The 25558-nt window shown below is 49.9% G+C and overlaps 1 protein-coding gene across 1 annotated transcript; it reads right to left on the minus strand.

The window, feature by feature from the left end:
* Positions 1–2391: 2391 nt before the first annotated feature.
* Positions 2392–25558, minus strand: Gbx1 (gastrulation brain homeobox 1). Its single transcript, XM_036180489.1, has 2 exons — positions 24809–25558; positions 2392–3088 (listed from the first exon to the last, which is right to left on the minus strand). The coding sequence occupies exons 1-2, from the start codon at positions 25524–25526 to the stop codon at positions 2538–2540; spliced, it is 1269 nt and encodes a 422-aa protein (XP_036036382.1). The 5' UTR covers positions 25527–25558; the 3' UTR covers positions 2392–2537.

Consider the following 25558-nt stretch of genomic DNA (forward strand, 5'->3'; position numbering starts at 1 on the left):
GCCTCATTTCTCCTTTTGTGCCTCAGTACCCCAGAGTGACCCTCACCCCCACTTTCTGCTGGTAGACTGTTTGAAGATGTACTGCCCCTGAGTCAGGCTTCCTTGGCAGGGATGGAGCAAAGGCTGTCAGAAGCTTGACAGGGCAGACCTGTCCCTGACAGAGGAGTCAGACTCGACTTCCTCCTCTGGGCTGCCTTCCCCGCTCACTGCCCACTTCTGAAAACTTGCCAGCGGTCTCTGCTGTCATCAGTGCTCTGTGGAGTAACCACACCCCGCACGGGCCCGCAGTGTGCAAAGACAAAGCCTTTCTCCTTCCAGAGAGACTCCCAGACCCCTGTGGCCAGTGTTGAGGGAGGCATCCGAGAGTGGCTGGCCCATGCCTTTCGAGGACATGGGCGGGGCAGGACGAAGAGCCACCTCACCCTCCAGCAGCTTTCTGAGCTTAACCTGTCCCGAGCTAAGTTGGAAGCAGAGCCCAGATCCCCAACTCCATGCCATACCCATTATTCTTGAAGTAAACCCCGGGGAAACTCCTCTTGTAAAGTTTATGATAGATGAGAATTTATTAAGTTTGAGTGCTGCGTCTCTTTCCTATTTGAGGAACCACCTGGCTAGTGGTCCATATTTTCTGAAACATCTTGAACAGGTGGCCATGTGGTAGGCTGGTGCTCTGCCTGGGCACTCACCCACATGGTGGTTAATAATCAAGTAACGCTATTGAGAGGAAACCAGATTTTATTGTTTCATCCACATCCCCCCTTTTCAAGTCTATTAAGAGGCTTATACAGAGCGGAATCTGGACAGCGTCATGAGTAGGTACAGGACTGGGTTCCCTGGGACCAATGTGGGCTAGCTCCAGACTCCCTAAAGACGGGCTGATTGGGCTGCCTCCATGCTGCTTAGCATAGTTGGAGCTTTATGGAAAGCCAAAAGCCTGGATGCTCGCTCCTCCCACACCTGTTCAGCCCAGTGCTTGCTCCCCCCTCACAGAACCTGGACTCCATCCAGCTCAGCTGAGAGGCAGCAGCTTAACCTCTGCCTTGACTTCTGTGTAGGTCAAGCGTAAGGGATCCTAGTCTCTTGACTTTGAGGTACACCTTGCTGGGAATGAGCTAGACCTGGACTGCATATTCAAGGTTAAATTGTCAGCCTTACTGAATTTCCCAGGATGGGAGAAAGAGACAGCCTAGTCTAGCTCTATGTCCTCACTAGAGTTGCTTGGGAGAAATGAACTGCCAAGGACAGACTGTCTTGGTCTCATAAGAGGCATTCAACACCTAACTGGATGTGACACTGACTACGTTTCCACTCCGGGGCTTACCAGTGGCCAGAGTGGCCTGTAAGGCAGGCCAGGAATGGAAGTGGGTTGTGCTTCTGATCTTCCCTTGTGGGTGACTGCCTGATGCAGCTTGTTCGTTTTTCTGTTTTCCACTCTCTAATCCATCCAGGTCATGTTTCTCTCCAAAAAGCTGGTTACCCCAGCAGCAGCCACGGTACGCTTCTCTCGGTCTCCTTTCTCCGGCGTCTGCGGGTGTCTAGAGCCCTGCTCCTGGGATTTACTTAGTCTGCCCATAATCTCTGCCCCAGAGGCTGGTGGAAGCCTAACCCTTCAAAATATAATGGACAGGAGAAAACGCAGCTAAGGTTGCAAGAGCAGAGAGGCAATGGGCATACGAGAGCAAATGAAAGCAGAGATGAGGCTATGTGCCTCTGTAGGGATGCACTTCTTTAGCTCAGGTGGTGGAGTGAGCCTCCTGTCCTGCCCTAGGCACTGACAGGAAGGTGTCCTCTATGTAGGTGACCTGGATGTTCTCCAGAGTGGACTGGGGTCTCCCTTCAGTGCAGACTGAAGTGAGTTTCTCCCCGAAGTGTGCCACCTCTCCCAGAGAAGAAGACACCAGGAGCAGAGCAGTTGGCCTCTTCACAGGAAGTGGGGACAAAGTAGCCCAGTGGTGACGGGAGGGGTGGGTGGGTGGGATGCACTGTGGAGGGATGCTTGAGAGTGGAACTTGGCCATAACAGTTCCATCTCGTGTCTTCACATGTCCTATTGAGCAGCAAGATGACGCCTTCACCAAGCAGTAGTAGGGCGAGACAAACTGGGTAAAGCTCAAGGAAGCAATTTCCTCAGTCCCCTTTGGGGGACAGACAGACAGACAGACAGACAAAATAGTTCCATATATACAAACTTTACACAAAATAAATAAGGAACTGTGGCCCCAGGCTGGTACCACCCAGGACTTCTCCCCTCTGTTAGAAGCTGTCCCTTCAGGCCTTAGCCATGGAACCCCTAGGTCCTGGGCATTTCATATCCCCACCCCAGGAGTCCACTTCTGCTCCAGAAGCTCTCGGGGATCAGAATTTGAACCCTGCACCCCTGAGACCGCCAGTTCTGAGGTCTCTAGAGCAGTCCCAGGCCAAGCACCCGTGTCTGCAATCCAGGAGCACAGCTGACCTCTCCCCAGCAGGGTCCACCACACCCCTCTAGGCGGCAGCACCCAGATGCAGATCTTTGCCTTCCGGTCCTCAGGAGCCCCATCAGGGCCGGGCCCCCTGCTCCATCTGTTGGTGCTGGCTGCGCACAGCAAACCTGTTGACATGCACAGGTATGGGCACCACAATCTTGGGGTTTCTCACGGGCTCCCCGGAACGGCTGCTCACATTGCCAGCCTTGATGCGCTTCCACTTGGCCCGGCGGTTCTGAAACCAGATCTTTACCTGCACCTCACTGAGCTTGAGGGCATGGGCGATCTGGGAACGCTCTGTCAGGCTCAGGTATTTCTTGCAGTGAAACTCCTTCTCCAGCTCCAAAAGCTGCTCACTGGTGAAGGCTGTGCGCCGCCTTCGGCTTTTCCCCCCAGGAGTGGTAACCCCTGTGGCCACTGGTGCCCCCTCCTCAGTGCCAGTCCCCAGGCTTCCCTTTAGCTTCGATTTAGGTCCCAGAAGAGCCCCTGGGCCCCCTGCAGAACTGTCCAGGAAGCTGTCCTCGCTGTCACCGCCTGAGCCCTCTTCCTCCTGCTCGCTGCCTGCTGGGTCTCCTGCCGGGGCCTCCAACTTCTCCTCATCTGAGCTGTACACCTTCCCCTCTGCTGTGCGGGGTGGATGGAGAAACCAGTGGATGCAGAAGGAGAGGCACGTGGAAGCATGGCCAGGAACGAGCAGTTGACAATAGGAAACAGCACATTCGGAGAGGAAGAGATGGTTCAGAAGAGACCGGATGGACATCCAAGGGGGAGCGGGAAAAGGTTTAGAGGAGACAAAGAATGGGAAGACAGGTTTTAACCAGTAGGCTTCACTATGGAAAAGCAGGGAGGCAACCCATATGCCAGTGATCCCCTCCTCAGCTTTCCCACCAGCCCAGCGCATGCCCCCTACCACCTCGCATGCCCCCTACCACCTCCCAGCTCCCTCCAAACCTGGTACCCACCTGAGGTCCAGTGTTGCACTTACACCCACCCTCCAAACCCAGACCTGCAGTCCCAGGATGAAATAATGTGGAAGCTGGCTGGAGAGAACTGGAGCTACACACAGCTTTTGTGTGCTCCCAGGAATCCTCTCCAGCCCCAAGAGCAAGTGCTATCCTGCCTCTTAGTTCCTCAGACACAGAATCTTATGTCAAGATGGAAACTTTACAGTCATCTGGTCTCATTCCAGGTCTGAAGCCAAGAAATTCCAGAGACCGGAGAATGAAATCTCCTTGTCCACCTGGTTCCCCTTCTCTTTCTTTTTCTCCCCCACCCCACCCCCAGACAGGGTTTCTCTGTGTAGATTTGGTGCCTGTCCTGGATCTTGCTCTGTAGACCAGGCTGGCCTTGAACTCACAGATCCACCTGGCTCTGCCTCCCGAGTGCTGGGATTAAAGGTGTGCGCTGGTTTCCTTCTTAACCAGACTGCCCTGATGGAAGGCTCCCAGCATTGCCATCTCCTTATCTGTGTCTGAACGGTCTCCCTGTCTCTTGGCCCCCTGGTCCCTTTCTAGGGCTCATCCTTAAAATCATCCGCATGCCATCATCTCTCCCCTGCACAGACCCTGGCCAGGGCCGCCTGCACAGCACCCATGGAGGCTTCCGGAGGCTTCCTGAGGCTTCGTAGAAGAGCTTGGTGTCAGCAGGGAAGGCTGGAGGGAATGTGGGAATGTGACAAGGAGAAACTAGAGAAGGGAATGTGGGAAGACATCTTGACTCCTAGTGGGTGACTTTGTTGTCGCAGGGTGTAAATATTTTAATCCATACTCAATTCTAAAATTCAAATCAATCACTGGTTTTACTCGGATCCACTGATGTTTTTGTCACTGCAAACAAAGCATTTCAAGTGCTTTTTAGGGCTGGGGAGGTGACTCGGCTGTACAAGCATGAGGGACTGGGTAGGGATCCCCAACACCAACGTAAAGAGCCACATGTGGTCAGGTGTGGTGGCTCATGCCTGTGCTCCCAGCTGTAGGACAGAGATAGATCCTGGAGGGCACCAGCAAACCAGTCTAGCTAAAATAAGCTCCAGTTTCAGTCTCAAAACACTAAGGTAGAGGGCCGGAGAGATGATACTGCCAAGCCTGACCTGTGTTTGGTCCCTGAGACTCACATAGTGAAAAGATGAGACCAACTTTCAAAAGCTGTCCTCTGACACTCTCTCTCTCTCTCTCTCTCTCTCTCTCTCTCTCTCTCTCTCACACACACACACACACACACACACACACACACACAAAATTTCCTTTAAATATTTTTTTCAGTATTTGAGTTTTACAAAGTTTTCTGCCAAAAGGAAACAATAGAAATCCAAAAGACAACCCACCAACCAGTAAGGGAAGAACACAAGGATGCTATAACCTAGGTAGACTGGGTGAGAACAGTAGTACAACCCCCATCCCCACATCCCCCACACCACACTCACACTCCTTAGGTGTGTTCAGAGGGGAGACTACAGCTCAGAGGGAACTGGGTCTCGGTTGCAGTGAATGGCGTAGAAGATAAGGGGTATACAAAGGCATGGCACCCACAGGCAGGCAGATGAGAATGGTCCTGCCTTTTTGCAGCCCCTCCCACTGAGCCTATAGTCAGCAACCTGTTTCCACCCAGTGAGCCCACACGTGTTCCTTCGTGCCCACTCCTTTTCAGGAGCCACGGCAGCTTTTGACGCTGAGGCCAAGCCCCCAGCCCCACTATTGCAGTCAGGACCTTCATGTTGCCCCGGCCCCAGCTTGCAGCAGCCTAGCCAGGCTACAAACTGCCCCTTATCTTCCCATAAGCAGCCTGCCATTCAGGTGTCTCATGATGTCTAGAGAAAGTGCCAACCTTGCCAGGCACGCCTTTAATCCCAGCACTTGGGAGGCAGAGGCAAGCAGATCTCTGAGTTCCAGGCCAGCCTGGTCTACAGAGCCAGATCCAGGTCAGCCAGGACTGTTATACAGAGAAACCCTGTCTTTAAAAAAATAAAATAAAATAAAAATTAAAAAGCGCCAACCTTACCTCAGCCCTGGCCACAAACACTTTGTTTTCTTTCTTCATGATTAAGGCCTGGGTGCTGGAGAGATGGCTCAGTGGTTAAGAGCACTGGCTGCTTGACGAGTGTTCAATTCCCAGGACCCACTAACAACGTGGCTCACAACTGTCTGTAACTAGGCCGGGCGGTGGTGGTGCACGCCTGTAATCCCAGCACTCAGGAGGCAGAGGCAAGTGGATCTCTGTGAGTTCGAGGCTAGCCTGGTCTACAGAGCTAGTCCAGGACAGGCTCCAAAGCTACAGAGAAACCCTGTCTCGAAAAACCAAAAAAAAACAAAACAAAACAAAACAAACAAACAAAAAAAAACCCTGTAACTGTAGTTCCAAGAGATCTGACGCCCTCTTCTGGTCTCCATGGGCACTGCACACACATAGTGCACAGACATACATGCAGACAAACATTCATATACATACAATAATCAAACAAAAACAAATAAATATTTTGTTAAAGATTCAGGGCATGGGTGGCCCTCCTTCCTCTTGCTAAGGGATTTTGTTCACACCATTTTTTTTTTTTTTATTTCGCAGACTCAGATTTCTCAAGTCCCAAATGGAAATCTCAGCCTTTCTCCACTTTTCACCCTTAGCATTCTTCTGCACCTGGCCTGGAGGTATCCTCCCCCCATCTTCAGACTCCACCATGACAGCACTCTTCATTTCTCCCTCTCATGGCCCCACCCCTACCCCCCACAAATCTGCCCCTCAGATCTGAGCCGGGCCCTTCTCACCACCTCCTCACCCACCTCCTCACCCACCTGGCTTCTTCTGGTGGTTCTCCTGTCTTCTGTGCCCACCCATCCCCAGCCCTCTCTCTGTTGGGGACACCCCATTCCTCCCTGGCTCCTTCAGGCTGGCCCTTCTTCCTCGTCATCTTCTTAGAATTTAGATGCTTCTTGGATTCATCTGCTGCCATAATATGTGACATCAACTCCATTCACTTTATTTAAAAACAAAAACAAAAAAAAAAAAACTATGTCTGGGTGGTGGTTGCACATGCCTTTAATCTAAGTGCCTGGGAGGCAGAGGCAGGCGGATCTCTGTGAGTTTGAGGTCAGCCTGGGCTACAGAGTGAGTTCCAGGACAGCCAGGGCTAAACAGAGAAACCCTGTCTTGAAAAACAAAAAGGGGGGCACACAAATGCCAAAAAAACCAAAACAACAACAACAACAACAACAAAACAAACTATGTCTCTTCCTGTTAGAATATAAGCTTCACAAAAATATGGATTTCAGTCATATTTTGTTCATGGTTATAGCTTTGGTATCTTAAAAATTACCTTAGAGAGTAGGCATTTAATACATATTTAACACATGAAAACAGCTATTTCCAGTGCATGCATGCCTGCTTTCTCCCTCTCTCCATCAGTTCCCTTTCTCAGGCCCTCCTGAGATAGCCCCTTCAACTCTACCCTTTCCCAGCACCAGTGGACTTCCTCCTCTGTTCATACCACCCCAGCGTCCGGTGTGCCTCAGATCTTCCCACACAGAGGAATCCTGTAGGATCTCACGGTGCTAGAAGAAGTGAAGAAAGTCCCAACACTATTACTAAGTCCTATGGTTTCAATTTTAAAAAATACTCTGCAGTAATTAATAATACGTTAACAAAAACATAGCCCAATGGTGCAATGTTTTAAACAGTGTTAAAAAGGCAGAAACTGGATTTCAGGGCTTGAAGGATAGAGCCATTTAGTACAGTGCCAAGCCCCCGGGGGGGCTTCCAATAAATCTAAATTGATGATGATTGAGAGCAGGCTCCCTGCTCCTCGATCTGGCAGAGCCCCCTGAGATCATCTCATCCATCCCTCTGTCTTCAGACAGATCCAGAAACTCCAGCCCACACAAGCAGCCCACCCTCAGTGCCGCTTTTAAAGCCGTATGAGGAGCAAGGGTTCATGGCCTCTCTCTGTTTCTTGATCCCGGTGGGACACTGAGTGGCAGGGGCATGAGTATCTGTCTGTGCCTTTATGATCGTGACATTGAAGACTCTGATAAGCTACCTCTAGACCGAAGTGGGGGTGGAGCAGCTGAGAGGAACACACAACCACTGGCCTCAGAGGACAGCGTTTGGAACAATGAAGGGCCCCGAAAGAGGGGAGACCGAAGGAGAGGGAGAAGCAGGCAGAAAGGAGAATAAAGCCAGTGGGAAATGGGGTTCAGAAGTGGCAGAAAATTAAATGATGAACCAGACAAAGTGAAAGGCTGAGTTCCATACAGAGACAAGGCAAACAGGGAGGGGGGTGCGGGGGGGGGCAACGACAAATTGAACAGTACCATTTCCATCCCCCGGCCCCAGCCCCCAGTACAGACACATCTGCTGCTGTCACTTGCTCTTTGCTCCACCAGCAGAGGGCACACTGAGAACCTGGATGGAATGAGTGAGCTACTCAGCCACCCGAGGAAGAAGAAAGGCCTTGGCAGGCAGCAAGTTCACTCAGCTCACCATTTCCACATAACTTAGTTAAAAAGAAATTCAGGGGGCTGGAACAATGGCTCATCACAGCCATCCATAACACCAGTTCCAGGAGAGTGGATGCTCTCTTCTGACCTCCTGGAGTATCAAGGATGAGCATGGTATATATACATACATGCACACAAAACATTCACACGTAAAACAAAAAATCTTTTTCAAAAAGAAAGAGCAAGGAAGGATGGAAGGAAGGAAGGAGGGAGGGAGGGAAGGAAGGAAGGAAATGCAGCTGGGTGCGATGGCACACAGCTTTAATCCCAACATGGGAAGCAGAGGCAGGCAGATCTTTATGGATTCAGGGCTAGTCTGATGTACACAGTAAGACCCTCAGCCAGGACTGCTTTAAAGAAGAAGAGGAGGAGGAGGAAGAAAATAAATGTAAGCCATTTTCCTTCTGCTTCATAATAAATGTCAACGGCGAAAGAGTCAAAACAAGTCACACATTTTTGTGGTTGACAAAAACGAGCATTAGGCAGAAGCTTGCTCAATGGAGCTCTGTGCTTGGAACTTGCTGTAGAGACCAGGCTGATCCTGAATTTGCAGCAGTCTTCCTGTTTCTGCCTGCTGAGGGATTGCATGGGTCTGGTTTATCGTGCCTAGCTGTCAAACCTTTCTGGAAAATTTTCTACTTGTGAAGTTTGATTTAGAGGAATTTGGACTAGACAGACATCAGACCCGCAGAAGTCAACTTCCAGTTGACAATGGACTTGGTTGACAAAACAAGATGCCACCGAACATCTAAAAAAAAGTCCTTTTGAGGCCAGGTCTCTCTAAGTAGCCCTGGCAGTCTTGGTACTTGCTACGTAGACCAGGCTGAACTCAGACTCCCAGAGATCCACCTGTGTATGCCTCCTCAGTGCTGGGATTAAAGAGAAAGAGCCTTCTCCATGAGAAGAGCACACCAATTGCTTATCCAGTAACAAGTGATCAGTCCTGAAAACATACATATGCGTAACATTACACAGACCAAGTAGGTCGTATTTAATAATATTCATGTATATACATACATGTATATAACAACAGCTAATGAAAAAAGGCCATGAATTTGGAAGAGAACAAGGAGGGGTGTGTGAGAGGGTTTGGAGGGAGGAGAAGGAGGGGAGACATGACGTAATTATGGTATAATCTCAAAATCAAAGGGATAAAAGGGGTCCAGTTGGGCTAGAAAGGAGCCACACAGAATCTAGGGGAGGTATTTTCCCAGCAGAGAGAATACATACTGCTGAGGCTGGGCATCATAGTGCGCGGCTGAAATCCTGGCATCAGGGAGCTCAAGGCTGGAGGCCAGCCTGGGACAGCACTGGACTTGCCTGCTAAAGGTGGGAATTCCACACTGGAGTCATCAAGGATAATGAGTGCCATGGAAGGAATGTCTTCAGACTTACACCCCAGGAACACTCAGACTGAGCTGTCCCTTGGTGTCCCAGCGACTGCTCTGTGCTCGCTGAGAAGAAAGCAGCTGTCCAGATGACTGAAAAAAGTCACCACTTCCTTACTTAGTTCCCAGGACAAAGACCCTCCCTTTGTGAACTCCCTGGACAGCCATTCTTTCCCCAGCAGTGAGGGTCAAAAGGAGGGAGAAATCCCAGGTCATTTCCCCAAAGAGACCTAGCTGCACTTCCCGGTCCTCAGGGCACTAGCCTACCACTGAGCCTACTACTGAACCACTCCTTTGCAGGCCAGGACTTTCCCTGTCTGTGACTCCTCAGTGCCACTTCAGATCATTCTTTGCTCATCCCTCTGATCTGCGCATGGTCAGCATGCCATTGTCTCTCTGTTCCACGCCACAAGGAACGTTCCTATCTCTTCCCTCTCTTCCGACCCCTTAGCATTCCTTGATCCACATAACCAGGAGAACCTTCACTAGATCACTGCGATTCTGCCTCTCCCAGCTCTGTGACAAGCTCAGGGTGGCTCCAAGGCCCCACGTGTCCCAGTTAGTTTTTCTGTCTTGGCATAAGCTAGATTCGTCTGGGAAGAGGGACTCTCAGTGAGCAATTTCCTCCATCAGATTGGCCTGTGGGTATGTCTTTGGGGACATTTTCTTTTCTTTTCTTTTCTTTTCTTTTTTTGAGACAGAGTTTCTCTGTGTAGTTGTGGTGCCTGTCCTGGATCTCGCTCTGTAAACCAGGCTGGCCTTGAACTCACAGAGATCTGCCTGGCTCTGCCTCCTGAGTGCTGGGATTAAAGGCGTGCGCCACCACTACCACCACCACCACCACCACCACCACCACCACCACCAGGCAACATTTTCTTTATTAATGATTGAGAGAAAGGGCCCAGACCTCTGAGGGTGGTGCCACCCTTGGGCAGGCGGTCTTGGATTATATAGGAAAGCAGACTGAGTAAATCACGACTAAGCCAGTAAGCGGTGTTCCTCCATGGCCTCTCTTTAGCTCCTGCCTTGAGTTCCTGCCCTGGCTCCCCTTGACGACAGGCTCTAATTGGGACATATAAACCATATAAACCCCTTCCTCCCCAGATTGCTCTATTGCAACAACAGAAAGCAAACAGGACACCATGCTATTTCAGACCCAGCAACCTTTTGTGGCCCTCCGCCATCCCCAGTGTCCTGTGTAACCTTGGGCTTTTCAGAGTGCTTCTCCATGTTTGTTTTCTTTGCCCGGCTCCACTCTGTCAGCACAGACCCCAGAGTCGCTAGCCTGACTGTCAGGTGAAGGAAGTGGAATTGTAGAAAGATGAAATGGTTTTCCTAAGTGCCACAGCCAGGGACATTGTCCCATGTCCAGAACCTCCGTCTCTGAAATCTCCTGGCAATCCTAGCCTTTCCAGCAGAGTTTCTTCCCTTGCCTCCCACCTGAAGTAACAGCCCTTCCCAGGGGCCTCCTTGTGTGGTTTGTTTTTATTTGTATGACTGTTTTGTCTGCAAACATGTCTTGGTACCAAATGTGTGTCTGGTGCCCAAAGGAGGCCAGAAGAGAGCCCCCAATCCCCTGAGAATGGAGTTTGAGACATTGTAAGTCACTGTGTGGGTGCTGGGAATTGAACCCGGGTCCTCTAGAAGAGTAGCCAGTGCTCTTGACCACTGAGCTATCTCTCCAGCCCTAAATAGCCTTCTTACCAAACCCAAGTGTAAGCCTCATTTCTTCCACATATACACAGACTCTAATTTAATCACTGAAATTGCACCTGGCCTGCTCACAGAAGATTCCTGAAATTGCCTCAAAAGAGGGCCCGTCACCAAGCATCACATTGTCTTCAGCAAGTGAATTCTCCCATTATTCTCATGACAGAATTCCCACCAGACCTTTCCAGCCCTTGAGAGCTTACGTGATAGAAACTTACCAGTTAGTATTCCTTTTCTTTGAAAATGTATTTTCTAGGTCTGGAGAGATTGCTCAATGGTGGCTAAGGGCACATTCTGCTCTTGCAGAGGACCTGAGTTCTGTTCCCAGGACCCACTTAAGTTGGTTCACAATTGCCTGTTACTCCAGGTCCAGGGAGAACCCCTGTGGGAGTTCACATTCACATGCACGTACCCACATGCAGACACATGCAAACTTAACACACAAACACACACAGAGAAATTCATGCACCTCCTCACATACACAGACATACACAGACACATACTTCCCTATAGATACACACAGACACACAAATACACACAATTAAAAGTAAGTTTTTTAAAAAAGAGAAAAATAAGCCGGGCGGTGGTGGCACACGCCGGTAAACCCAGCATTCGGGAGGCAGAGGCAGGTGGATCTCTGTGAGTTCAAGGACAGCCTGGTCTACAGAGCTAGTCCAGGACAGACTCCAAAGCTACAGAGAGAAACCCTGTCTCGAAAAAAAAAAAAAAAAAAAAGAAAGAGAGAGAGAGAGAGAGGGAGGGAGAGAGACGGGGGATCTCTATGAGTTCAAGGCCAGCCTGGACTGCAGAGTGAGTTCCACATCTTGAAAAACAAAACAAAACAGGAGAGAGAGAGAGAAAAAGGGTGTAGTAGCACACACCTACAATCCCTGCTCTCAGGAAGCTGAAGCAGGAGGATAGTGAGTTTAAGGGCCAGCCTGGGCTACAGGGTAAGGCTGTCTCAAAAGGGAGGAAGCGGGGGCTGGAGAGGTGGCTCAGAGGTTAAGAGCACTGCTCTTCCAGAGGTCCTGAGTTCAGTTCCCAGCAACCACATGGTGGCTCACAACCATCTGTAATGAGATCTGGCGCCCTCTTCTGTATACATAATGAATAAATAAATCTTAAAAAAGGGGAGGAGGAGGGAGGGGGAGGACCGGGCTGTAACTTACTTAGTGGAGTCTGCCTCTTACTTACTTAGTGGGGTCTGCCTCGTGCACACGAAGCCCTGAGTTTGGTGACCAGCACTGCCTCGGCAGAGCTTCCTTAGGTTGGAGTCGGAAGAAAAAGCCACAGCTTTGTGGAGGGGTTGAAGTTTTGCACCTTGCCCTCCGCATCGCAGGTCCCAGTCTCTCAGAGCCTCCCGGCCTCTTCACAGACCTCTGGCAGCTTCACCGGCCCGTGAGGAGCCAGGCGCCTCCCCACCAGTGTTTCTCCCCCATCCTGAAAGGCACTAGATGCTGCTTGCTGCCCTCCTTCTGGACCAAGCAGACTTGGTGATTTTTTCCTTCTCCCTTTGCTCAATGACAACATCCCCTTCTTTGGGGCCTTGTTTCTCTTGGGCCGTACAGGACCTGGTAGCCCATCAATCACATTTTCCTATGCTTCTGTGCTCAGGTTGGCCTGTGGCTAGAAGGGACCATAATGACATGCAATATCCTGAGCACGAGTGAGCATCCTGAGTTGTACACACAGGAATTTTAAGCAGGCACTATGACAGGTGAGAACTGCTGGTATTGGGTCCCCTTACCTCTCTCCAGGATGGGTGCTTTAGGGAGAGAAAGAGGGGAAGACAGAGAGAGGAAGGAAAACCCAACAGCATCTGCAGCTTTGGATGCTCTTGGGTACTTTGGTGTTCTATGAATCAACAAATGCCCATTTTAGCTTCAATTAAAGTTGAGGAGCTAGAAGCAATGGCCTAGTGGTTAAAAGCACTTGCTGCTCTTCTGGAGGTCCTAGGTTCAGTTTCCTAGCACCCATGTCCAGTGGCTCACAACTCTGGTGTCCAGGGAATCTGATGGCACGTGGAACAACACACACACACACACACACACACACACACACACAATAAATGATGAGTGAATTAATAAATTAATAAATGTTTTTAAAATTATGGTTGAACTACTGTCACAAAGCAGTCCTGAGTTAAATGTGGTCCTGAGCTGGCAGGTGGTAGAGCACACCTTTAATCCCAATACTTGGGAGGCAGAGGCAGGCAGATCTCTGTGAGTTTGAGGCTAGCCTGGCCTACAGAGTGAGTTCTAGGATAGCCAGGGCTACACTATTCGGGGTGGAGATGCTGTCACAAGTAGCAACAATGATCACCAGACAGCAGACACATGAGGTCCTCCACCCAACACCTCCAACATTCCATCCACACAATCCCGCTCCATTTCTGGAAGCTCTTCCTCAGAGCACCACCTAGTCTGGAACTCATTTGGAAGTTAAACATCTCCATAATCTACCAGAGTAAGAATTAGTATCATTCAATTAACAGCTTTGCTCCCAACATCGAACGGAAGCAGATAGGAGCGTAGGCATTCAGACAGGAGAAAAGGTTGGAGAGGAAGGGGCCATCAGTCCTGTGAGGCACAGGAGAGAGCTTCGGGTCAAAATGGGAGACAGGGAAGTCTGAAGGGAAGAGAAAGAGCCAGGCACACAGGTGGCCATGGCCACATCCGAAATCCCAGTATTTGGGAGGCTAAGGCAGTTCAGGGCCAGCCTGGGCTACATAGTAAGTCAATGTCTCTGTTCTCCTGCATTGGGGGAAGGCAGAGACAAATTCAAGCCTGGATTGTATTAGACTCAGCACAACCTTCCATCCTCCCTGTTCCCCACAAAGTGCTCAGACCAATGTGTGCACCGTCACCCGGGAAATGTCTCTTTGTCAGTAATGCTACCTCCCTGTGTCACCCCTAGGAAGCAGATCTCTCACAACAAAATTTTGTGGAAAGCTAACAGCTGTTTGAAGAGCTAAGACAATGATAGTTCTGTTCCTATCTATTTGTTATCTATCTATCTATCTATCTATCTATCTATCTATCTATCTGTCTATCATCTAGCTAGCTAGTTATCTATCTATCTATCTATCTATCATCTGTCTGTCTGCCTATCATCTGTCTGTCTGTCTATCATCTATCTATCTATCTAATCTATCTATCTATCATCTGTCTGTCTGTCTATCATCTATCTATCTGTCTATCATCTGTCTGTCTGTCTATCATCTGTCTGTCTGTCTATCATCTATCTATCTGTCTGTCTATCTATCTATCTGTCTATCTATCTATCATCTGTCTGTCTATCTATCTTTGTGTGTATGGGTATTTTGCCTGGTGAATGTCTATTTATTGCATGCATGCCTGGTACTCATGAAAGTCAGAAGACAGTGTTGGGGCCTCTGGTATTGGAGCTATGGAAGGTTGAAAGTCATCATTTGGTTGATGGGAATAGAACCCAATGCTCTTACCTACTGAGCCATTGCTCCAATAATGCTCACCCCCCCACACACACTTTGATATAGTTTATCATATAGCTCCAAGCTGGCCTCAAACTCTCAAATCTACTGTTCATCAAGAATGACCTTGAAAAAAGGAATGACCTTGAATTTCTAATCCTCCTGCCTCTCCCTCCCCAGTGCTTAGATCCAAGGCATGCGCCACCACACTTGGTTTTATGCAGTTCTAGGGATCTGGCTCACAGCTTCATACATTCTAGGCAAACAATCTGCTCACTGAGCTATATCCCTAGCCCTCCAGTAATACTTTCTTAAGTCTGGGACTCAGTGTAAGGGCCTTCCTGTTTACCTGGTAACTCTGAGAGATAAATGTCATGGCCCTCACTTCCCTCATAAAGGCCACTGGGGCTTTACAGGTTACTTTTGTTGTCTTCCTCAAAGAAGTAGCACCACTGGTTCCATGCCCATCATTCCCGGGCACAGCCTGCCTTGGTGCCTCTGTGACCCTCCCGTCGCTAACACTGTGTAAAGAGACCACATGCCAGTGTTATCTATAACCTGGACGGGCAACAACAGAAAGTCAGGCACAGACTCCATAGCCTGGCTTCTCCTGCTCTGGTTGCCACCCTCCATCCACACCAGGTACACCCCAAATCCCTTCCACAGCGATGCCATAGCCCGGCTCTACCTCCCTAGTCTCTGATGGTAATGTCTTCGCAGCCTTAGACCCAGGCCTGACATCACCACACTGTGCACACAGCTAACTGGCCTCTGACTTCTCCATGGACACTCCTTACCAGGAAGCATAGAATTCTCAGACCCCTTGTTCAAGGTGCCTTTAATATATATTAAATATCACACACACACACACACACACACACACACACACACACACACACACACACACACACGCAAGAGCCAAGGCATATATCAGAAGAGGCATTAGGTCCCCCGGAACTGGAGTTACAGGCAGTTGTGAGCCACCACATGGGTGCTGGGAATGAATCCAGATCCTCTGCAAGAGCAGCAAGTGCTCTAAATGGCTGAGCCGTCTCTCCACCTCCACCCCTTTTAATAAAAGAATGACTCCTTAATAACGGTAACCTTAAGGATCAAGCAGAATTGTAAACAAGCTTGGTGGCACACACCTCTAACCCCAGCTAATTGAGAGGCTAAGGCAGGAGGATTGTGAACTCTGGGCCAGCCTGGAACTGTGACCCACCCTCATCTTAAACAAACAAACAAAGGATAAACTCAAGCATATCAAAAGGCAAACAGGATTGCACAGCTGGAAACAACTGTAAAGATAACTTAATTCAAAGCCCTAATTTTACTGATGAGGAAGCAGAGAGGTGATGTGGCCAACACTGTGAGGTTCTGTGCGTGGGTGCATAATACACGGGATTCCGTCACCAGAACTTTTCTGTCTCTCCTTAAGGCTCCCTATGAAAGCTCTGCTTCACCATGACCCCCATTCTAACCTCTCTTTGCACTTCACGGTCCAGAAATCTGCTGCCACACTCAGGCCACAAATGTTTCTGTTTGCCTCCCTCCGTCCTGGTGTTTGCAAGTGCTTCCCCACCCCGCCTCTCACAGCCCTCATCCCCATGGTTCCCACTGGTCCCAACTCTCATACAGATGTTACAGGAGACTCACTACTCTCCTCTGCTCCATGGCCGGTGAAGACCCTACTCAGTGGCTTTCACCAGCTTAGGGCTGAATTCAACTCAGACCACTCAAGACAAAGCCAAGCCTCTCTCCCTTAACCCGCCTTTCTTCCCCGACTCCCCATCCTACACACAAGTTCACAGTTCCACAAGGGCCGCCAGCCTCTCCTCTGCAGCTAGGAACCCAGCCTTCCCTGGGTCTATGCACACAGACCTTCACTTTTTTTGTTGTTTTGTTTTCTGAGACAGGATTTCTTTGTGTAACAGGTAACAGCTCTGGCTCTCCTGGAACTCTCTCTGTAGACCAGACTGGCCTCGAACTCACAGAGATCCGCCTGCCTCTGCCTCCCGAGTGCTGGGATTAAAGGCGTGTTCCACCACCGCCCGGCTCAGACCTTCACTTCTAACACCCACTCACACACAGCAGCTTCTCCCCACCCAGCCGGGGTGTCCATTCCCCATTCCTCGAAGTCAGTGCTTCTCAACCTTCCTAAGGCTTTGGTCCTTTTTGTTTTTTTGGAGCTGAGGATCGAACCCAGGGCCTTGCGCTTGCTAGGCAAGCGCTCTACCACTGAGCTAAATCCCCAGGCTTTGGCCCTTTAACATAGTTCTCCATGCTGTGGTGGCCCCTACCATGACATTTCCATTGTTGCTTCATAACTGAAATTTTGCTGCTTCTATGAATCATGATGTAAATATCTGTGTTTTCCAATGGTCTTAGGAGACCCCTGTGGAAGGATCATGAGAACAGATGCTCTAAGTAATGTTCTTGACTCCACCTCCACTCTTCTCAGTGCTCACTTAAGTCTCTCTCTTTGTACACCTCATTTTTATTTCCCAAAGTCAAGTTAGCTCACAGAAAAGACCCAACTCCTCTACCACCTTCCCGGGAGGGTGCTTGCCTGCAGTCTTTTTTTTTTTTTAAAGATTTATGTATGTATGTATGTATGTATGTATGTATGTATGTATGCATGTATGTATACAGTATTCTGTCTGCAGTCCAGAAGAGGGCACCAGATCTCATTACAGATGGTTGTGAGCCACCGTGTGGGTGCTGGGAATTGAACTCAGGACCTCTGGAAGAGCAGCCCGTGCTCTTAACCTCTGAGCCATCTCTCCAGCCGCCTAGTCTTTTAAAGCGGCCTGGAGCTCAACGCAAAGCACTTGGCTCATACTATTGTTATGTTCCGTCTTCTTCCCAGTTGAAATATTTCACCATCACCACCCGCAGAAGCAGCAGCATTGAGACAGAAGCTCACTGTGTCCTGGCTGGCCTGGGGGTCTCTCTGTAGCCCAGGCTGGCCTCTATCTCAGAGATCCGCCTGCCTCTGCTTCCGGAGCTGGCCGTAAAGGCGTGCGCCACCACGCCGGCCATTTATTATTCCCTCTCTCTCTCTCCCTCCCTCTCCCTCTCTCTCTTTTGAGACAGGGTCCCATGTAGCCCAGGCTGACCTCAAACTTATTCAAGAGCAAAAATGGCCTCGAATCCCTCCCCGCGTGCCTGACTGGCTCCTCCCACTATTCTTGGTGTCTTTCCCCCACTGTTCCCAGTACAGCCTCCCTGCTCCCTGCCCATTACTCTGAGTGAAACAATTTTCTTCCTAAACTGGGAGTGATGGCACACGCCTTGAATCCCAGGTGGATCTCTGAGTTCAAGGCCAGCCTGGTCTACAAAGCAAGTCCCTGGACAGAGAGGGCTATACAGATAAACTCTGTCTTCAAAAACCAAAAAGAAAAAGAATTTTCTCCCTAATCATGTGTAATACATGCTTCCACATGTGTGGGCTGCTGCAGGAGCAGCCCCGCCCCACACGAGTCACACCTTCGAAGCTCTGTTCCAATCCCCCAGCAAAAGTCTCCGGTGCTACCAGCAATGAGAGGGCGTCTCAGGAAAGGAACTTTGGGATTTGCCACTCCGTAGGGGTTCTTCAGCTCTTTGTACCAGGAACTCCAGAGGCAAGTGGATAAAACCTACCAGCCCCATCTCAGCTTCAGCTACGAGGCAGAGTACAGTTTTATACTGGAAGCCAATCATATTAGAACACAGTTATCCAGGGCTGAAGAAATGGATCAGGGGCTAAGAGTATAAACTGCTCTTGCAGAGGACCAGAGTTCAGTTCCTACAGCCATGTCCAGAAGCTCAAAATGTCTGCAACTTCAGGTCCAAAGGATCCAATACCTCCCTTTGGCCTCAGAAGGCACCTGTTTTCATGTGTAAATATCCACATATAGTCACACATATTAACATATAATTAAAAATAGGCTGGACGATGGAGGCAGAGGCAGTCGGATCTCTGAGTTCAAGGCCAACCTGGTCTATTGAGCAAGTTCCAGGACAACCAGGACAAAAACCCGAATAAAATAAAATCCTGAAAAATAAAATAAAGGAGTTGAAGAGATGACTGGGCATATAAAAGTATTATTGTTTGTTTGAGACAGGATTTCTCTGTACAAAAGCCCTAGCTGTCCTGGAACTTGCTTTGTAAACTAGGCTGTCCTCGAACTAAGAGATCCGCCTATCTCTGACTCCTGAGTACCGGGATTAAATTAAAAACATGTGCCACCATGCCCAGCAAGAGCACTGGCTCTTAAAGACCCAGGTTGGGTCCCTAGCACCTACATGGTGGCTCACAACCATCCATAACTCCAGTTCCAGTGTATCAGATGCCCTCTTCTGACCTTGGTGGGCACCAGGCATGCACACGGTACACATACATACATACAGGCAAAACATGCATATGCATAAAATAAAATAAATTTTAAAAATTAATTAAAACAAAATACTTTCAAAAATACAGTTATCAAATATTCAGACTTAATCTTGTCATGTAATCATGCTTCTTTATTAACATGAGAAGCATTATCTCTCTAAAGAATGTAAACCTTCATGAAAACATGTGAATTCTATCCATGAAAAAACTTCATGTATTGCTGAGATGATCAGGGGTTTTTGTTCCACAATCACACATAAAGGACACACCAAGTTCTAGCCAGGAGTCAGCAAGAATAAAGACGTGACTTCTCCCACCCTGCCAACAGATTCCTGAAAGGAGGTCCTTGGAGCTCAGGTTCAGATCCCTGCTTGAAACACTTGGTCTAGGAATAGAAAGGGACATCAAAGATCCCCTCAGTGGCCGGTGTGGTACACGCCTTTAATCCAGAGACAGGCAGACCACAACAAGCAAACAAACGAAACACAGCCAAACAACACACACACACACACACACACACACACACACACACACACACACACACACACGTACATGCACAAAATTACCTCGATGAAAACTTGATCTACACGAGGAAAGTAAAAGCCTGAAGAGGTTATGTGACAGTGACTTCTCCCAAAGGGTCTTGAACACACTCGGCTCATAACAGACATACAATAAAATATTCTCTAACTGGAGCAGGTCTCAAAATTACACAGCAAAACAGTGACAAAGCTGAGACTTGAGCCCTTGAGTCAGAACTGCTAAAAAATATAATAATAATGTTTTTTCAACTATATTAAGTGAATGCCATGCTTGCGTTTTTAAATTTTATAATTATGTTACTATTTAGTGTGTCTGTGTGAGCATGTGCATGGAGGTCAAAGATCCACTTTTGGAAGTCAGTTTCCTCCCATGTAGTGCCCAGGGATTGAACTCAGGTCTTTGGACTTGACAGCAAGAGCTGACACCATTTCTCTAACCCAACTTTTGTCTTCCTTGAAAAGTCAATGGAGTTCTGGGCGTGGTGGCGCACGCCTTTAATCCCAGCACTCAGGAGGTAGAGGCAGCAGATCTCTGTGAGTTGAGGTCAGCCTGGTTCTGGGTCAGCCAGGGCTACATAGAGAAAGGAGAGGAGGGAGGGGAGGGGAGAGGACAGAAGTGAAGTGAAAGGAAGTCAGTTACAGCTGGGGCTGTAACATCAGAAGTTCAAGGTCATCCCGCATATGGGGAGTTTAAAGCCAGTCTGGGATACCCAAGACCTTGTCTCATCTGGAGAGACAGCTCAGCAGTTAGGCACACACACTGTTCTTCCTAGCGCCCACATCACCAGGTGGCTCACAACCACCTGTAACTCCAGCTCCGGGAGCCCCAACAGTCTTCTGACTTCTGTGCATATATGCATGTCATTCATAAAATAAACTATTTCAGAAAGATAAAGTAAAAATAAAATGTAAATAATCAACTACGCAAGCTGAGCATGGTAGTTCACATTTTTAATCCCAACTCTTGGGAGGCTAAGGCAGGTGGACTGTTGTGAGGACCAGCCTGGGCTACACAGTGAGTCTGAGGTTAGCCTGGGAAACAGAATGATACCCTGTGTTAAAAAACAAAATAAAAAGTCAGTGGAACAATCAATCTTTCTGTGCACTTTCTCAAAAGTTCTAGGAAAATATACTCTAGGTCTTGATCACCTAAAAAAAAAAAAAATCTCCTCTTGTTTTTAACAGTAGAAAGCCCTGGCTCTATAGCACGTCATTTCCTGTCTCCCTCTCACAGATAAATATCATATCTTGACAGTCATAATGGGCACCTACTCAGAAATTAATTAATGGTCATATAAAAATGTTCCCCAGCTACAATCAGGCGCTTAGCTTACAGCAATCAGCCCTTGAACACCACACTGCTCTGAAGTTTCCTGATCCCCCGTGTGATTACCATTATTACTGAAATCTCCATTCAGAAATTAGCAAATCCTTACCTGTTCAGTTTTGTTTTTTTAAATAGTGCTCCCTACACTGACATCTCCCAGGTTGGTCCCTCACACTCTCTCATCCTCTACACCACCCTAGCTACAAATGTTTTCATTTGTTCTGTATCCCACATAGGCATCATGCCTAATGTCAGTCTCTCCTTGTATTTATCACCTATCTAATGGTTACACATGGCATACCCACCCCTACTCACTGTCCAGCCCAAGAGGTCCAGCCTTCAAGTGGAATACTCCAGATACTCTCCGTTTGAAGTCCCGGTCTGGATTTTCCCCAAAGGATGGTTTTATTCCATTACTCCCCAGCACACAGCATCCTTCCCGGCCATCAGCTGTGTGATGCACAGCCTTGCCATATCTGGCACATGCATTAGCTGTGACTGACTACTGGCAGCCAGAGCTTACACACTTCTTCAGATCCCCAAGACCAACTCAGACCCTCTTGGGGCTGAATCTGGTCTGTCCTCTGCCCGTTTCCTGGGATGCTGAGGATTTGCTACCCCATTTCCTTCCCCCACGGCTTTCACGAGACTGCTCTAACAGACTCTTTAGGTGTATTGATAGGGTCTCCGTCAGCACATGGCTAGTTTGAAGACAGCTAAGCTGGGAGTGGGGAATATATGCCCTGATTTCAAAGACGGTATGAAAAGAGGGCACAAAGCATGTCACTCAAACGTTTATATGCATTAATGCTGAAAAGATATTTTGGACATATTTGATTAAATAAGATTGTTGTTCACTGCACTAGTTTCTTTAATCTTTTCAATGTGGCTAGTGAAATCTTTAAATTACATTTATTAATAAATGGCTTACTTGATATTTCTTGTAGTCAGTTCTCACTTCTTTGGGTTTCTGTTGGTGTGTGTGTGTGTGTGTGTGTGTGTGTGTGTGTGTGTGTGTGTGAGTATTCGAGAGCTCAAGTGTGTACTGAGCACATTCGAGGCAAGCATTCTACCACCCCAGCCCCACTGGTCCATATTTAATCCTCCCTACACATCCAAATTCTCTCCTTTTCGTCAGTCCTAGTAAAAGGCTGCCCCCAGTTAGCCCCACTGCACCCCACACTCCAAGCCTAGAACTCTTTCAATCTCCCATTCTCAGGGCTTTTCCGGTCCATCATTTCTTGACATAGTCCCCCCCACCCCGTTTGCTAATATAGCTCTTACCCCTAGAGTCAGATTATGATGAAGTTCAGGGCGTTTTCTTCCTCAGTTCTCATAGAGAGTGACATCTGTCTTAATTCTGAACCAACTGAAAATATTTTCCTGTAATTCCCAAAGTATAGAACTTTTTCATCCTCCAAATCGGCCCGTCGTCACCAGAAGTGTTCTTCTTTTCTCTTCTTTTCAAAGATAGGGTTTCCAGTAACCCAGGCTGTCCCCCAACATAATATGGAGCTGTAGCTGACTCTAAATCCTCTGACAGCCTCTACCTCCTAGTTATGGGTGCCACCACACCCAGCTCTTCTATCAGGTCATTTAAAGAGGCTAGCGATTGTGTATCACAAACTCAACAAGTGTGAATGAGCAATAACTTCAGCCCCATGCCACCCACCCATCCCCACCAGGAAAGCAGCTGTCCCTCTGCCATTTTAAAGACTGTATTCCTTCCCAGACTCTTTTCTCTGGAGGCTCCTGTCCCATGCACAGTGAAGAACTCTCCTACTCCATCCCAAGTACTCTGAGACAGTCCCCCAACAGAAGGTTCCATTTCCCATCAGCCTCGGTGGCCATGTGCAGTCATTCCCCGGATGGATTTCATGCCTAACGTTTCAGCAACTGCACATTTTTCTTTCCACTGTCTCGTCAGGGGAAACTAACACCTGGGAAGGCAGAGAGTGGTGCTTGGCCAAGGGCTGGGACGGCTGAACTGAGGGTGAAGCCAGGTTCCAGCCCCTCTGAAGCCTGACTTCCTTACTGCTCTTCCGGTCCCCGGTCCCCGGTCCCCACGGTGATACTGCCACAGATCTTCCCAGGCTGGGGCATGACCTTCAGCACAGAAACTGTCAACACCCTCCCTTCCCATTATATTGCCAACAAAGCCCCTTCCCGGTGCTCCAGCAGCACACACAGCTCCTTTTCTTGTGGATTACATTTTTTCTTAGATCAGAGAATCTCTTCTTTCTTCCTGCCTGTGACGCCAGCCTGTCTTCGTCCTCGGTCCCGAAACCCCCGTCTAGAGAATATTACTCCCGGTGCTGAAACTCTCCGCACGCCCTGGCATTTTTATTTAGCTCTCTCCCAGTCCTCCTGAGACAGAACTCTTCCTCACACACTTTTTCAGTGAGGTTGCTCACTTTTCCTTCAGCCCAGAGTTCCTCTTCCCACAGATCTCTGGTCAGTGTGTGCCTGTCGTCACCTCACCCTCTGCACCCCCCCCCCACACACACACCAGCTCTTTCTCCTCAGTAGTTCTCTCCTGTCCTCTTCTTCTGTTGCTATATTTGGTTTACTAGCCAATGTTGGGTTTATTTCAGAAAAGAACCCCCATTATACATGAGTGGAGAGGTGAGCGGGGGGACCCTGGTGCTGTGTGGATGGATGAGCTGTTTGCGCTCCCACAGTGAGGGCACACACCCCCAGTGTCCCTCCACCTGTGGGTCTCCTCCCTCCTTCCCTGGCTCCAGGCTTTCTTCTGTGCCTGGCTCTACCCTCCACCCCAGGCCTCATGGGTGGTCTCCACAGCACCTCTTCAGTAGCCAGCCCTGTTCTTTCCTGCTTTTGAACTACCCCAATCCTTCCTTCTTAAGGGGCTCCTGCTGCTCTGCCTTCTGCCACACTCTACCCTGCTCTGCCCCATCTCTTGTCCTGAAGACGGTGTCTCCTATCTCCAGGTATTTGTCATCTACTCAGGGTCCTCCTGAGGAGTCTCTGCTCTGACTTCAGATCCCCTTGGGTCAACCAGTTTAGAAAAGGAATTAACAACAGATGAATCCCCACAGTCAAAATGCCTAGCACTAAATCAAAACTGGAAGACAGGCTTCTTGACAGCCCCGTGGGCAGTTTGGAGCAGAAGCCTGTCATCAGGAATCGCCTGCCTGCGCCGGCCAATGACTCTTGGACCTTCTTCTTGCCTCTGCAATGGTCATCCTCCAGACCCATTGGGTCATTTCCATCGGCTGAGCTAGGTGCCATGAACTGTGGAGCAGAAGTGAGCTCATCCCAGCATGAAGGAAGTTTAAGCTCTCTACCCTTGCACAGGCACCAGATTGCATAAGCCTTGATCTCGGCACACCTGGCTCTGCCTGGCTAGGAGACCGCTTTTTGGCTTTAGGATGCCGAGCAAGGCAGGACAAGAGGACTTTGAGAGAATGGCTTCTGAGCAGGGTCCATTTACTACATACAGCCTGTCTCCGCGGAGAGGGCATCCTCCCAGGGCTCTAGAATGACCTGTCAGCTGAACCTTAGCAGGATCCTCAACTCTTGGTCTTTATGCCACACCCAACTCTAGCAGCCGTTAGCATCTCTAGTGCTAGCCTGCCCTGGTCCAGCGCCCTACCTGGTTCTCCAACGTTTAGGTCTAGTCTAAATGAGAATTCTAGAGTGACCTCTGCTAAGGGGAAGAAGCTACAGGCTCATCAGACCCTCCTTTGCCCTGCCTCCACAAAGCCCATGCCCACCATTTGAGTGCGGAGGGGGTGATTCACAATGCGCCCCCACATTCTAAACTGACAGTTGCCCCCAAATGTCCTGCTGGGGCCCTCAGGAAAAACGAAAGGATTCTGAAAAAGAGGCAGGGCGAGGCTTGTGGACTACAATGCCGACAGAAGCGTGCCACGGGTGAGGCCAGAGCAGGGCTTTGGGTTCCTGGAGGCGTTGGGGACCGAACACTGCTCATGAGCTGGGATCTGGCACTCCAGGGCTCCAAGCAGGTGGTAGGAGTTCTGGACTGGTCCCGGTCTGGGACTTCCTTTCGGTCGAACCCACGTCGGTCCCAACACTTACCCGGCAGACTCGGGAAAGTCTCTGAGAAGTGCGGCGGCTGGGGCGGCGGGGCTTCAGCCACTTTGTCGCGCGCCGGCAGCAGCTCGTCGGCATCCAGCGCTCCCTCGGTGCGCCGGGCCGCGGGCTCGGGATTGCTCCGTGAGGCGGTAGAGGCGGCGGCGGCGGCGGCGGCAGCGGCGAGCTCCGGGGGTCCGTAGTAGGCATCAGGAGGCTCTGCGAAGCTGGGCAGTGCAGTGGTCAGCGCCACCATCGAGGGCACCGCCTGGCCCAGGCCAGCGCAGAAGGTGTTGCTCAGGCGGCCCGCGAATGAGGCGAGCGGGGCGAGCGGCGGCAGACCGGCGGGCAGCGGCGCGGGGGCCAGCGCCTGTGGCAGCACGAGTGGCCGGTAGGGCATGAACATGGGGTAGCCGGTGTAGAGCAGGTGGCCCGAGCGCGGTGGCGGCGGCCCGATGAGCGAGTCGATGGAGAAGGCGGCGCCCGGGCCGCCGCTGCCTCCGCCGCTGCCCCCGGGGGCGCCGCCGCCCGCCGCTCTCTGCATGGCGCTGCCCGGGCCCCGCCGTGCGCCCCGCGCGGACACGCAGGGCTCGCTGCGGGCGCGCGGGCCGAGGTGGCGGCGGGGCGCGGGCTCGGCGCAGTGTGGCTCCGGCGCCGCGTTCCCTCGCTCATAAGGAGGGAGGGGGCGGGCGGGCGGGCTGGGGGTGTCGCCCTCCGGACTCATCCATCTTCCTCAAATTACGCTTCACTTGCTCC

The sequence above is a fragment of the Onychomys torridus genome, chromosome 3 (assembly GCF_903995425.1).
Source record: "Onychomys torridus chromosome 3, mOncTor1.1, whole genome shotgun sequence".
In the NCBI taxonomy this organism is placed as follows: Eukaryota; Metazoa; Chordata; class Mammalia; order Rodentia; family Cricetidae; genus Onychomys; species Onychomys torridus.